Source organism: Mustela lutreola, chromosome 6, assembly GCF_030435805.1.
Source record: "Mustela lutreola isolate mMusLut2 chromosome 6, mMusLut2.pri, whole genome shotgun sequence".
Lineage (NCBI taxonomy): Eukaryota > Metazoa > Chordata > Mammalia > Carnivora > Mustelidae > Mustela > Mustela lutreola.
In genome coordinates, this window is record NC_081295.1 from 103,687,224 (window position 1) to 103,702,049 (window position 14,826).

Sequence of the window (14,826 nt, forward strand, 5' to 3'; positions counted from 1 at the left end):
TAATGGAATAGCGTAATACTCCCAAACCTAAGACTATGGTATTCCCTTTTCATCCTAATTCTACAGGAAACATTTAATATCCTTTCATCTAGCCTATAGCTTTGGTTCTGCAGTTGGATCAGTAACAAGATGTCCTGCAATGAGTGTTTTCCCCCTTGCTTTCTGATAAGTTAAAATTTGTTTCTGAACATACTGATTCTTTGAATTACCTATTATACTTTTATGCAAAATAAGGTCTTCTGTGACCTAATAGGTAAAATCCCTAGTGTGTATTTCAATATCTGTGGTTTCTGTTTTTCCAGTGTGTATGTGTTTGCTCAGAATCACAGAAGTATGTAATTTAATAAGATCTAGAGGCTGCCCCTCATCTTGGATCACTAACAGTGGAAATCCAAGGGATTTGGCTTTCTGGAGAGAGTGAGTGTTCATAAATAAACCATTAATCGTGCCTGGCATTCACCAGCAGTCTTGACCCAGAAACCTAAGTTGTGATGAAAAAATAATTATGAGTATCACCCCCTGCCACATATAATTAATTTTTCCCCATTTTAGGGGAAAACTTTATTTTAAATATTTCATTTTTCTCATAAATGATAGACGTTTCAAAGCTGAAGTTCATTCTTTCTCTAGATCTACCATTCATTCCTTTTTATCTACTCCTAGCAGATTGCCTTTCTAATTATATATAGGTATTCTATATAGGTAGCCTATATAGGTAGCCAGAGTGGGTGTTTTGGTTTGGTTTGGTTTGGTTTGGTTTGGTTTTGGTATTAAGAAGAAAATGGAGGGGCGCCTGGGCGGCTCAATAGGTTAGCCTCTGCCTTCTGTCCAGGTCATGATCTCAGGGTCATGGAATCGAGCCCTGCTTGGACTGTCTACTCAGCGGGGAGCCTGCTTCCCACCCCCCTCTTTGCCTCCTTCTCTGCCTACTTGTGATCTCTCTCTGTGTTAAATAAATAAATAATTAAGATCTTAAAAAAAAAAAGAAGAAGAAGAAGAAGAAGAAAATAGAAACTTTCCTTGTGGAGGAAGAGAAGGAAACCAAACTCAATTTTGAATGTCTTTTTGAATTCAGTATCAGAGCTTTAGGTCTTTTGAGCTCTTCGGAGTCATGACAGATGTTAAATAGATCAGAATTATTTGGGAATCACAGAAGTAATCTTTTTTATTAACATAACCACATAGTATTAATTAAAAGATAACATGGCCTACTGATAGCTAAATATGAGGAAAATAATTTTAACAAACAGTAATACTAACAGGTTTTGCTTATTTGACCACCAAAGAGTAATGTTCTAGGGCTAGAGATTAATTTTAGAGTGAAGTTGAAGCGATCTAAACAACTGTTTAAATGCTGATTAAAGGGTTAAATAATTTACCTTCCTAGTCGTTCATTTGGTTAAGCGTCTGCCTTTGGCTCAGGTCATGATCCCAGGATCCTGGGATCTAGCCCCACATTGGTCTCCGTGCTCAGCAGTGAGTCGGCTTCTCCCTCTGCCTCTCCCTCCCCATGCACACACCCTATCTCTCTAATAAATAAGTGAAATCTTTTTTTTTTTTAAATTTTTTTATTTATTTGACAGATAAAGATCGCAGGTAGGCAGAGAGAGAGGAAGGGAAGGAGGCTCCCGGCCAAGCAGAGAGCCCGATGCAGGGCTCAATCAAAGGACCCTGGGATCACGACCCAAGCCGAATGCAGAGGCTGTAACCCACTGAGCCACACAGGCGCCCCTAAAATCTCTTTTAAAAAATTTTTTAAATTTTTTTATTAATGTATAATGTATTATTAGCCCCAGGGGTACAGGTCTGTGAATCGCCTGGTTTACACACTTCACAGCACTCACCGCAGCACATACCCTCCCCTATGTCCATAATCCCACCACCCTCTCCCTATCCACCTCCCCCCAGCAACCCTCAAGTTTGTTTTGTAAGATTAAGAGTCTCTTATGGTTTGTCTCCCTCCCGATCCCATCTTGTTTCATTTCTTCTTTTCCTACCCCCGAAACCTCCCCACATTGCATCTCCATTTCCTCATATCAGGGAGATCATATGATAGTTGGCTTTCTCCGATTGGCTTATTTCACTAAGCATAATACCTTCTAGTTCCATCCACGTCGTTGCAAATGGCAAGATTTCATTTCTTTTGATGGCTGCATAGTATTCCACTTCTTTATCCATTTATCTGTTAATGGACATCTAGGTTCTTTCCATAGTTTGGCTATTGTGGACATTGCTGCTGTAAACATTCGGGTGCACGTGCCCTTTTGGATCACTACATTTGTATCTTTAGGGTAAAGACCAGTAGTGCTATTGCTGGGTCATGGGGTAGCTCTATTTTCAACTTTTTGAGGAACCTCCATGCTTTTTTCCACAGTGGTTGCACCAGCTTGCATTCCCACCAACAGTGTAGGAGGGTCCCCCTTTTTCTGCATCCTTGCCAGCTTCTGTCATTTCTTGACTTGTTAATTTTAGCCATTATGACTAGTGTGAGGTGGTATCTCATTGTGGTTTTGATTTGTATTTTCCTGATGCTGAGTGATGGGGAGCACTTTTTCATGTGTCTGTTGGCCATCTGGATGTCTTCTTTGCAGAAATGTCTGTTCATGTCCTCTGCCCATTTCTTGATTGGATTATTTGTTCTATGGCTGTTGAGTTTGATAAGTTCTTTATAGATTTTGGATACTAGCCCCTTATCTGATATGTTGTTTGCAAATATCTTCTCCCATTCTGTCAGTTGTCTTTTGATTTTGTTGACTGTTTCCTTTGCTGTGCAAAAGCTTTTGATCTGGGCACCTGGGCGGCTCAGTGGTTAAGCCTCTGCCTTCAGCTCTGGTCGTGATCTCAGGGTCCTGGGATCGAGCCCCGAATCGGGCTCTCTGCTCAGCAGGGAGCCTGCTTCCCCCCTCTCTCTCTCTGCCTGCCTCTCTGACTACTTGTGATCTCTGTAAAATAAATAAATAAAATCTTAAAAAAAAAAAAAAAAAAAAAAAAAAGCTTTTGATCTTGATGAAGTCCTAATAAGTTCATTTTTGCCCTTGCTTCCCTTGCCTTTGGCGATGTTCATAGGAAGGAGTTGCTGTGGCTGAGGTCGAGGAGGTTGTTGCCTGTGTTCTCCTCAAGTATTTTAATGGATTCCTGTCTCACATTGAGGTCTTTCATCCATTCTGAGTCTGTTTTCATGTGTAGTGTAAAGAAATGGTCCAGTTTCATTGTTCTGCATATGGCGGTCCAATTTTCCCAACACCATTTGTTGAAGAGACGGTCTTTTTTCCATTGGACATTCTTTCCTGCTTTGTCAAAGATTAGTTGACCATAGAGTTGAGGGTCTATTTCTGGGCTCTCTATTCTATTCCATTGATCTATGTGTCTGTTTTTGTGCCAGTACCATACTGTATTGATGATGATAGCTATGTAATAGAGCTTGAAGTCGGGAATTGTGATGCCACGAACATTGGCTTTCTTTTTCAATATTCCTTGGGCTATTTGAGGTCTTTTCTGGTTCCATATAGGGTTATTTGGTCCATTTCTTTGAAAAAAATGGATGGTATTTTGATAGGGATTGCATTAAATGTGTAGATTGCTTTAGGTAGTATAGACATTTTCACAATATTTGTTCTTCCAATCCAGGAGCATGGAACATTTTTCCATTTCTTTGTGTCTTCCTCAGTTTCTTTCATGAGTACTTTATAGTTTTCTGAGTACAGATTCTTCGCCTCTTTGGTTAGGTTTATTCCTAGGTATCTTATGGTTTTGGGTGCAATTGTAAATGGGAGGAACTCCTTAATTTCTCTTTCTTCTGTCTTGTTGGTGTAAAGAAATGCAACTGATTTCTGTGCATTGATTTTATATCCTGACACTTTACTGAATTCCTGTGCTAGTTCTAGCAGATTTGGAGTGGAGTTTTCCACATATATGGGTTTTCCACATATAGGATCATATCATCTGCAAAGTGATAGTTTGACTTCTTCTTTGCCAGTTTGGATGCCTTTAATTTCTTTTTGTTGTCTGATTGCTGAGGCTAGGACTTCTAGTACTGTGTTGAATAGCAGTGGTGATAATGGACATCCCTGCCGTGTTCCTGACCTTAGGGAAAAGCTCTCAGTTTTTCTCCACTGAGAATGATATTCGTGGTGGGTTTTTCATAGCTGGCTTTGATGATATTGAGGTATGTACCCTCTCTCCCCACATTTTGAAGAGTTTTGATGAGGAAAAGGTGCTGTGCTTTGTCAAATGCTTTTTCAGCATTTATTGAGAGTATCATATGGTTTTTGTTCTTTCTTTTAGTAATGTATCACATTGATTGATTTGCAGATGTTGATTCAGCCTTGCAGCCCTAGTATAAATCCCACTTGCTTGTGGTGAATAATCCTTTTAATGTACTGTTGGATCTTATTGGCTGGCATTTTGGTGAGAATGTTCGCATCTGTGTTCATCAAGGATATTGGTCTGTAATTCTCTTTTGTGATGGGATCCTTGTCTGGTTTTGGGATCAAGGTAATGCTGGCCTCATAAAATGAGTTTCATTTTCCTTCCATTTCTATTTTTTGGAACAGTTTCAGGGGAATAATTATTAATTCTTCTTTAAATGTTTGGTAGAATTCCCCTGGGAAGCTGTCTTGCCCTGGGCTCTTGTTTGTTGGGAGAGTTTTGATGACTGCTTCAGTCTCCTTACTGGTTATGGGTCTGTTCAGGTTTTCTATTTCTTCCTGGTTCAGTTTTGGTAGTTTATATGTCTCTAGGAATGCATCCATTTCTTCCAGATTGTCAAATTTGCTGGCATAGAGTTCCTCGTAGTATGTTCTTATAATTGTTTGCACTTCTTTGGTGTTGGCTGTGATCTCTCCTCTTTCATTCATGATTTTATTTATTTGGATCATTTCTCTTTTCTTTTTGATAAGTTTGGCCAGGGGCTTATCAATCCTATTAATTCTTTCCAAGAACCAGCCTAGTTTTGTTGATTTGTTCTATTGTGGTTTTTTTGGTTTCTATTTCATTGATTTCTTCTCTGATCTTTATGATTTCTCTTCTCCTGCTGGGCTTAGGGTTTCTTTCTTGTTCTTTCTCCAGCTCCTTTAGGTGTAGGGTTAGGTTGTGTATTTGAGATCTTTCTTGTTTCTTGAGAAAGGCTTGTATCATTATATATTTTCCTCTCAGGAACGCCTTTGCTGTGTCCCATAGATTTTGAACTATTGTGTTTTCATTATCATTTTTTTCCATGAATTTTTTCAATTCTTCTTTAACTTCCTGGTTGACCCATTCATTCTTTAGAAGGATGCTCTTTGGTCTCCATGTATTTGGGTTCTTTCCAAATTTCCTCTTGTGATTGAGTTCTGGCTTCAGAGCATTGTGGTCTAAAAATATGCATGGAATTATCCCAATCTTTTGGTACCAGTTGAGACCTGATTTATGACCCAGGATGTGATTTATTCTGGAGAATGTTCCATGTGCACTAGAGAAGAATGTGTATTCTGTTGCTTTGGGAAGCAGTGTTCTGAATATATCTGTGATGTCCACTTGGTCCAGTGTGTCATTTAAGGCCTTTATTTCCTTGTTGATCTTTTGCTTGGATGATCTCTCCATTTCAGTGAGGGGAGTGTTAAAGTTCCCTGCTATTACTGTATTATTATTGATGTGTTTCTTTGATTTTGTTATTAATTTATATAGTTGGCTGCTCCCATGTTAGGGGCATAGATATTTAAAATTGTTAGCTCTTCTTGTTAGACACACCCTTTGAGTATGATATAGTGTCCTTCCTCCTCTCTTATTATAGTCTTTGGCTTAAAATCTAATTGATCTGATATAAGGATTGCCACCCCAGCTTTCTTTTGATGTCCATTAGCATGGTAAATTGTTTTAATTTTAATTTAACTTTTTAAATTTTAATTTAGTTTTTAATCTGGAGGTGTCTTTGGGTCTAAAATGAGTTTCTTGTAGGCAGCATATTGATGGGTTTTGTTTTTGTTTTTTTTTAATCTATTCTGATACCCTATGTCTTTTGATTGGGGCATTTCGCCCATTTACATCCAGGTTAACTATTGAGAGATAGGAATTTAGTGCCATTGTATTGCCTGTAAGATGACTATTATTGTATATTATCTCTGCTCCTTGCTGATCTACTACTTTTATTCTCTCTCTTTGCTTAGAGGACCCCTTTCAATATTTCCTGTAGAGCTGGTTTGGTGATTGCAAATTCTTTCCGTTTTTGTTTGTCCTGGAACTTTTTATCTCTTCTTCTATTTTCAGTGATAGCCTAGCTGGATATAGTATTCTTGGCTGCTCTGAATATAACATGGCAGTTCTTTCTGGCCTGCCAGGTCTCTGTGGATAAGTCTTCTGCCAAGCTAATATTTTTACCATTGTATGTTACAGACTTCTTGTCCCGAGTTGCTTTCAGGATTTTTCTCTTTGTTGCTAAGACTTGTAAATTTTACTGTTAGATGACGGGGTGTGGATCTATTCTTATTGATTTTGAGAGGGGTTCTCTGCGCCTCCTGGATTTTGATGCTGTTCCCTTTGCCATATTAAGGAAATTCTCTACAATAATTCTCTCCAGTATACTTCTGCTCCCCTCTCTCTTTCTTCTTCTTCTGGAATCCCAATTACTCTAATGTTTCATCGTGGCCCAGTAGTTGTTTATCTCTCTTTTGCTCAGCTTCTTTATTCTCTGTTATTTCGTCTTCTATATCACTAATTCTTCTGCCTCATTTATCCTTGCCTTAAGAGCCTCCATTTTTTATTGCACCTCATTAATAATTTTTTTTTTTTTAATTTCAACTTGGTTAGATTTTAGTTCTTTTATTTCTCAAGAAAGGGCTTTTATTTCTCCAGACAGTGTTTCTCTGATATCTTCCATGCCTTTTTCGTGCCTGGCTTGCACCTGGAGAATTGTCATTCTGAACTCTAGATCTGACATATTACCAGTGACCATATTGATTAGGTCCCTAATCTTCAGTACTGCCTCTTGTTCCTTTTTTTGTGGTGAGTTTTTCCACCTTGTCATTTTATCCAGATAAGAATAGATGAAGGAGCAAATAAAATACTAAAAGGGTGGCAAAGACCTCAGGAAAAGGTGCTTTAACCAAGTCAGAAGAGACCCCAAGTCGTGTGGGGAAGAAAGGGGGTAAAAAGAAGTTCAGGGAAAAAAAATTTAAAGAAGAGTACAAATAAAAAATATAAAAAAGAAAATATATATTTTAGACTGGTGAATAGAACAGAGTCACCCACTTAATTTTGTGAGTATCTTGATCTCTTAGAAGAAACTACCTCCCCAATTTTAAAGAATTAAAAACATATAGGGGTAAACATGATGAAGGGATGGGATATGATTATAAAGATGAAAATTTTTTTTAATTTCTAAAAAAGGAGTTGATAAGATAAGTTGGTTGGGAGAATAAAGAAAAAGAAATTGAAGGGAATTTGCTCAGGCTGGAGACTCGAACAGAGCCCTGTGCTAGATTTAACAGTATATTTGATCTATTAGAAGAAGTTGTATCCCAAATTATTTTAGAAGAAAAAACCCTATGTGTATACAAAAGATAAAGTTAGATACAATGAAGGATAAAATATGACTATAATAATGAAGTTTCAAAAAAGATTTTTTTTAATGAGAGGTATTGTTAAGATAAATTAGTTAAAAACATTAAAAGAGGAAAGAGTAAAAAAAATTTAGCATAAGAAAAAAAATTAATTAACTTTGCAAGATTAAAGAATCATGGGGTGAAAGCCATGAATCCCATGCTTCTCTTTCTCTTCCTCTGGAATTCCGCTGTTCTCCTTGGTAAGTGAACTTGGTCTTGGCTGGATTTTTTGCTGATCTTCTTGGGTAGGGGCCTGTTGTAGTGATTTACAAGTATCTTTGCCCATGGAGGAATTGTACCACCCTTACCAGGGGCCAGGCTAAGTAATCTGCTCGGGTTCGCTTTCGGGAGCTTTTGTTCCCTGAACGCTTTCTGTAGAGTTCCAGAGGACGGGAATGAAAATAGCGGCCTCCCATTCTCCAGCCTGAAGGACCCAAGAGCTCAGGGGCCCACTCCTCAGTGCGCCCTTGGAGAAAAGCGCTCATTCACTCTCGTCTCCCTGGCCTCTGGTCGCACTCCTAGCTCACCCAGCCTGTGACCAAGTGTCTATGTCTCTGTCACACAGCCCTGCCTGGAGTCTCCAAACCCCATAGAACCCTGCACTCTTCCAGGGGGTTCTCCGAGGATCTTGTGGGGTCCCTGCTCACTTAAGGTAACCCCGAGTTGAGAGCTCACTCCTTGGCTCCATCTCTGTAGCTGGCTTCCCTGCTGTAATACCTGGGAGCACTGCGATACTCAGACCCCCCCGATCCTTCTGTGACCCTGTGGGACCTGTCCTCGCATGGGCTTCACCCCGGCTTAGCCTCTGAAGCGATGTCCCTCAATGGGGCAGACTTTTAAAAGTTCTGATTTTGTGCTCCATTGCTCTGCCACTTGCCAGGAGCCGGCCCCTCCCTCCGCAGTCTATCTTCCTATCACTTTGGATTCACTTCTCCACTGGTCCTACCTTTCAGAAAGTGGTCGATTTTCTGTTTCTAGAGTTACTGCTCTTCTCTTCCATCTCCTGTTGGATTTTTAGGTGTTTGGAATGGTTTGATAAGCCATCTAAGCTGATCTCCTGCTACCTAATGTCTCAGCCTGCTACTTCTCCACCATCTTGACTCATCTCCAATAAATAAAGTCTTTAAAAATAAAAGTTTGTACTTAAATTTTGTGACCAGTGGATTACTAAAAAGTTTTCCCATTGAATATATAATCTGTGTTTCTAACTTCAGTTTTCATTTAGTTTTGTGTCTAGAGCATATTTATAATTTATATGTAAAACAGTGAATCATTGTGTTTTAAAGGAAACTTTAAGAAAAATAAATATTATGTAATGTCTTCCGGAATAAGTATAACTTCGGAAGTATTTCAGAATGGTTATTTTGTGGTCGCCTAGGAAAAAGTAAAATGATAGTGGAACCGTAAATTCAAGGGTAGTTCTTCTTGGATTAGGTTTACTTTAGTTAATCCAAAACATGGCCGCCTTTCAACCCCCAGAGTATTCACATTATTTTGCTCCAACAACATATTTTTATAGGTAAACCCTAATTTATACCTTGTCTACCTCATACGTTATTATGACCTTGGTTTACTTTGCATTCCAAGCATGTCTTTCACTAGAGTTTAAAACCTAAAAAATGTATTTGTGTCAGGAAAACTAACTACTGTAAGCCCATGTTTAAATATTATTAATTTCCTTAAATTAGAAGATTCTTTTAGGATCTACTCTAAATTTCCTTTTCAACTTAGCACCTACATTTGAAATAGATAATATTTTTGTCTTCCCAAGGAGTACATTTAAATTCCTTTTAAGACAGGTAAATATACCTTTACTAAAGGATTGAAGCTCAGATAAATAGCTTTTTGTCACTCATTTCTAGTAAGCTGCATTGTCCTGTGATTTATAAAAGAATTATTTTAAAGTTAGGAGAATGTCATCTATTACCTGGTACAAGGGTATAATGTAGGCTGACCAAGTAGTCAGAAAGTGAGTTGGAATTGCTTGCACCCAGAGTAATTCTGTGAGTGTTCTTTATTCCAAAGATGAAGCCTTATACTGAAAATACCATTTTGGCCTTTTTATATATAGTCACATCAGTATAACTTCCTTGTACTTGGAAAATTACACCCGATGTTTGACATGGTTGATGCAATTCTGTCCTACTGTAGATAAAATTTGGGTTGTACATACATGACTGATTTGCCTAAAGAGTGTTAATTTAGGTAGTAACCCAGTGTTTCTAAATGAAAAATTTTTACTAGACTATTGTTTAATTGTTTAATAGACTATTGTTTAGAGAAGTTTTAGATTTATAGCAAAACAAGAGGAAGGTACAGAGATTTCTGGTATACTTCCTGCCCCTACACATGCATAGCTTCCTCCATCATCAATATCCCCCAACATAATGATACGTTTGTTATACTCAGTGAGCCTACAGTGATCCATCATTATCACCCTAAGTTCATAGTTTACATTAGGGTTCACTTTTGATGTGTTCTACATTCTGCGGGTTTGGACAAATTTATGACAGGTGCCCACTTTTTTTTTTTTTTTTAAAGAGATTTTATTTACTTTTTTGCCAGAGTGAGAGCACACAAGTAGACAGGATAGAAGGCAGAGGGAGAGGGAGAAGTAGGCTTCTCGCTGTGCAGGGATCCTGGTGTGGGGTTCCCTCCCAGGACCCTGGAATCATGACCTGAGTCAAAGGTAGACGCTTAACCAACTCAGCCACCCTGGCGCCCGAGGTGTCCACCTTTATAGTGGACATATATCATGCAGAATAATTTTATTGCCCTAAAAATCTTCTGTACTCTGTTTTACTCATGCCTCCCTCTCCCCAACCCTGGATAACCACTGATCTTTTTTATTGTCCCCATAGTTTTGCTTTTCCAGAATGTCATTTAGTTGATACCCTGCAGTATGTGTGCTTACTTTTCCTTTCCCCCTCCTGGAAGCATGAGAGGATTTTTCTCTAGTTTTTACTGTGAGAACCTGGTAGAACTATGAGAGATAAACTCACAAAGGTGTGAGGGCTAGGTCATCTAGTGGTTTTTAACTCAGATTTGTCCCACTGAGCATCCAGCAATTCATCAGTTATAGTTCAAGTTTTTACTCAATACTGCTTCCTGCTGAAGTTTCCACTTATGGGTTTCTACTCCATTAACTTATGATCCTCTCTCTCTCGGAGCACTGGTTTATGACTGTCACCTCGATTTTCTGGTCTAAGAACGAGATCTAAGAAGAGTTGTTGACTTTTGGTTTTTTTCAGCATTTTACTTGTCAGGATGGAGTAGCAACTTACAAGCTCCTTACAAGATGGACCAGAAACTGGAAGTTAGATCTATTTTTTTACATCATTTTCTCCCATCCAAGTTCTAACCAGGCCCAACCCTGCTTAGATTTCAAGATCAGATGAGATCAGGCACGTTCAGGGTGGTATTGTTTGTGGCATTGCTGAAAAACCAAAACCAAGGATATTTGTACTGTTAGACCTTTTAGCGGGGGAGTAATGGCTTAATGGCATTATTTTATAGACTCAGAGCAAAGCAACACCAAACTCGTCAGTATTCAGATGATTGTAAAGTAAATAAAAATGATAAATTGTCTTATCAGTTAATCTAACTTTTTGAAAACCACAGGTGCTGGTGGATAATTGGCTGACCTACAAAATACCACATAAAGCATAAAATACATAAGGCACCTTCTTAGAAATTTGCTGATAATAAAAGTAAATGGTCCTTAGGGCACCTGGCTGTCTCAGCCAGAAGAGCATGTGACTCTTGATCTCAGGGTCATGATTGAGCCCCACACTGGGGGTTGAGGTTACTTAAATAAATAAATAAACTTAAGGGAAAAATGGCAAATGGTTCTTTAGTACAATAACTCTTTGGTAAATGAATTCATTATCCCACAACTAATTTTGCTATTTAAAAAAAATGAAAATTGTTTTTTTAATTATAGGATGTTAAGCATGAAGACTATATTGACCATCAGAAGGATAAAGTTGCTTTAACTCTGGCTCGTCTAGCCCGCCATGTTGAAGTGGAGAAACAGCAAAAGGAAGAGAAGAATAGAGCATTCAGGGTATGTGGTTATTTTAATTGGTGCTTTACCAAATCATGGAATTGCTTATAATAAAACTGTAACAAATTTGTCATCAAAAAATGAATCCAAGTTCAGCATGGACTCTGGATACCTCATCACTTTAGTACTTCATGATATTTTTTGTATCTCTGTCTTTAGTTTGTTAGAGTCTAATCATATATGTATATAGGAGAAAAAATAGAATTGAGTGGACTTTATTTTGGGGAATTAAAAATCATGGGATTTCTTTATAGCAGGGTTTCTGGTTTCCATATCACAAGAGTTTATTGGTGCTTTTGTAGACATAAGCTGTTAAATGGTCATTTTCTACCAAATAGAATGAGACCACTTTCTCAAACTTCAGCCTGCTCCTTCAGATTAACCTGTTACTAAAAGGAAGAAATTTTAATCAGGTTTGTAGAAGAGCTGCTATGTGGAAAATGAAGCCTAATTTAGAATCTCTGATGATATAAATCTTTTTCTTCACTTGCTTTAGAAGGCCGCAGACCAGTTAGTTACTTAAAGAATCTCTTAGTACTGGGGCATCTGGCTGGCTCAGTCGGTGGAACATGTGGCTCTTGACCTGGGGGTTGTGAGTTTGAGCCCCATGGTGGGGCTAAAGCTTACTTAAAAAATTTTTTTTTAAATAAAATAAAAATGAAAACGCAATATCCCTCATTATTGACAGAGTAGAAAGTTGATGAGTTGGGTAAATTAAGCTTCATCCTAGGAGGTTTGTGTTTGTTTGTTTTTTTAATTTTATTTATTTATTTGACAGAGATCACAAGTAGGCAGAGAGGCAGGCAGAGAGAGAAAAAGAGGGAAGCAGCCTCCCTGCTGAGCAGAGAGCCCGATGCTGGGCTCGATCCCAGGACCCTGGGATCATGACCCGAGTTGAAGGCAGAGGCTTTAACCCACTGAGCCACCCAGGCACCCCTCATCCTAGGAGTTTAAAAATGGAAATTGAGTGGTGCTTGGCTGACTTACTCAGTAGAGCATGCCAATGTTAATCTTAGGCTCCTGAGATCAAGCTTCACATTTGGTGTAAAGCTTGAAAAAAAAAAAAATTGAAATTGAAATTGGCTCTGCCAGCAGCTGTTTGGATTTTATCAGGTCCTTATCTTTTATAGACTTTGGGTTTTAATCTGTAAAGGGACAGAGTTGGAGATGATCTTCCAAGTTAAGTACTATGATTTTTTAATTTTAACATCTCTGTTTTGATTCCTTGTCCATTGGTTATCATAGAGGAGTTTATATATTTCTGTAGCCTCTGTTTTAGTATCTCCTAATCCTGTATAAAATAAACAAATATTCTTTACATTTAGAATTAGATTCGTTTGGGGACTTTATAATGTAATACCAATTAAATGAGAGCATAGTATTCTAGTTGTATGTTTAAAATGCTTAATGCATAAAGATACAAAAAATAGGATTATTTCTTTATTGGTAGAGATACTATTCAATTTTAAGGATGATTCTTTCCCCAAACTATGTTAAGTGTTTTGTTTATGAGGAAAATCTCTTTGAGAGAGGGATGGTTCACAAGCTGTCCTTTTCCACAGATTTCCTGAATGATGCTAGCTTCTTTTTCCAGGTGGTTTTCCACATAGATAATAAAACATCTGTAGTGAGTTCAGATAAGAAAGCATCTTACAGGCACTGTGGTAACTGGGGCTTTTCTCAGGGTGGTTTCACTTCCCCCATGTAAGTGCTCATTCATTCTAGTAATGACTTTATCTCAGCATTGAAGAAAGTTTTTTGAAATTCTGAAAATCTTGTTTAACCAATTGTAAAGAATAAATATATATCTAGATTTCACTAGGGAAAAACCAACTAATAGATATCTTAGTTTATTGCTTGCTATCTATTCATGATTTTTTAAAATTTGGTTTCCTGTATGGATAACTTGTTTTTAGAAACTAGATGACAGAAAAGAAAAATGAAACAAACTATCCAGAAAGGAAGATAATGAAACTAAAGTAAAAATGATTGTTGAGGAATTCTAATGGCTGATGACTCTGACTAAAACTGGATAGTAGAAAATATATTCCAACTATTCTTGGGCCTTTTGAATTATTGATGTATTACTGTTAAGGTGAATTTTGTATCTTTTGTGATGGAGTGGTTTTAATGAAAGAAAGAAAATTTATTAAAATCTTCATTGGATATGGGGCACCTGCCTGACTAGTCAGTAGAGCATGCGACTCTTGATCTCAGGGTCATGAGTTCAAGCCCCATGTTGGATACAGAACCTACTTAAAATTAAATAAACAACAACAAAAGCCCTCTTCTCTGGATAAATCACTTTCAGAGATAATGTTGTGTTGGCTAGTTAGTTGACCAGCTACCAGCTTTGCTCATTGATAACTCTAGGAGTTAGATAACTCTAGGAGTTAAGATGACTTGCAAGAAGGGTTATATACCTCACATTTGTGGAAGAAGCTTCGTGTAACAAAGGAAAAGGGTGGCTAATTTGGGGATGACTTCAACCAATAAGTGTTTTTTTGAGCATTGACTATTATGGGCACAGAGTTCAAATTCTGTTGTAAAAATGCCAGAGAACATTTTTAAAAACCTGTTTATTGGGGCACCTGTGTGGCTCAGTAGGTTAAGCCGCTTCCTTCAGGTCAGGTCATGATCCCAGGGTCCTGGGATCGAGCCCTACATCAGGCTCCCTGCTCAGCGGAGAGCCTGCTTCTTCCTCTCCCTCTGCCTGCTGCTCTGCCTACTTGTACTCTCTATCTCTGTGTCAAATAAATAAAAACCTAAAAAAAAACAACAAACAAACAAACTTTATTATTTTTTTTTTTTAAGATTTTATTTATTTATCAGAGAGGCGGGGGGGAGAGCAAGCACAGGCAGAGAGAATGGCAGGCAGAGGCAGAGGGAGAAGCAGGCTCCCTGCTGAGCAAGGAGCCTGATGTGGTACTCCATCCCAGGACGCTGGGATCATGACCTGAGCCGAAGGCAACTGCTTAACCAACTGAGCCACCCAGGCATCCCACAAACTTTATTTTTAATTTTTGGAAGTTCTTTAAAATAAATAAGCTATTAGCTGGCATGGAGTAGTATTTGATCTTAATTATATTAATTTAAGATTTTTTATTGCGGGAGCCTGGATGGCTTAGTTGTTAAGCTCAGGTCATGATTCCAGGGTCCCGGACCAAGCCCCACATCAGGCTC

At 38.2% G+C, this 14,826-nt stretch overlaps 1 protein-coding gene across 6 annotated transcripts in view; it reads left to right on the forward strand.

The window, feature by feature from the left end:
• ZNF451 (zinc finger protein 451) overlaps nt 1-14,826 on the forward strand; it is a 138,410-nt gene that overhangs the window by 72,801 nt on the left and 50,783 nt on the right. For all 6 annotated transcript variants that reach the window (XR_009354765.1, XM_059178328.1, XM_059178326.1 and 3 more), the window contains one exon: nt 11,521-11,643. Coding sequence is in view for 5 of the 6 variants with exons in the window: in XM_059178328.1 (XP_059034311.1) it covers nt 11,521-11,643 (123 nt within the window). In the remaining variant the exon portion in view is untranslated. The remainder of the gene's footprint in view (nt 1-11,520; nt 11,644-14,826) is intronic.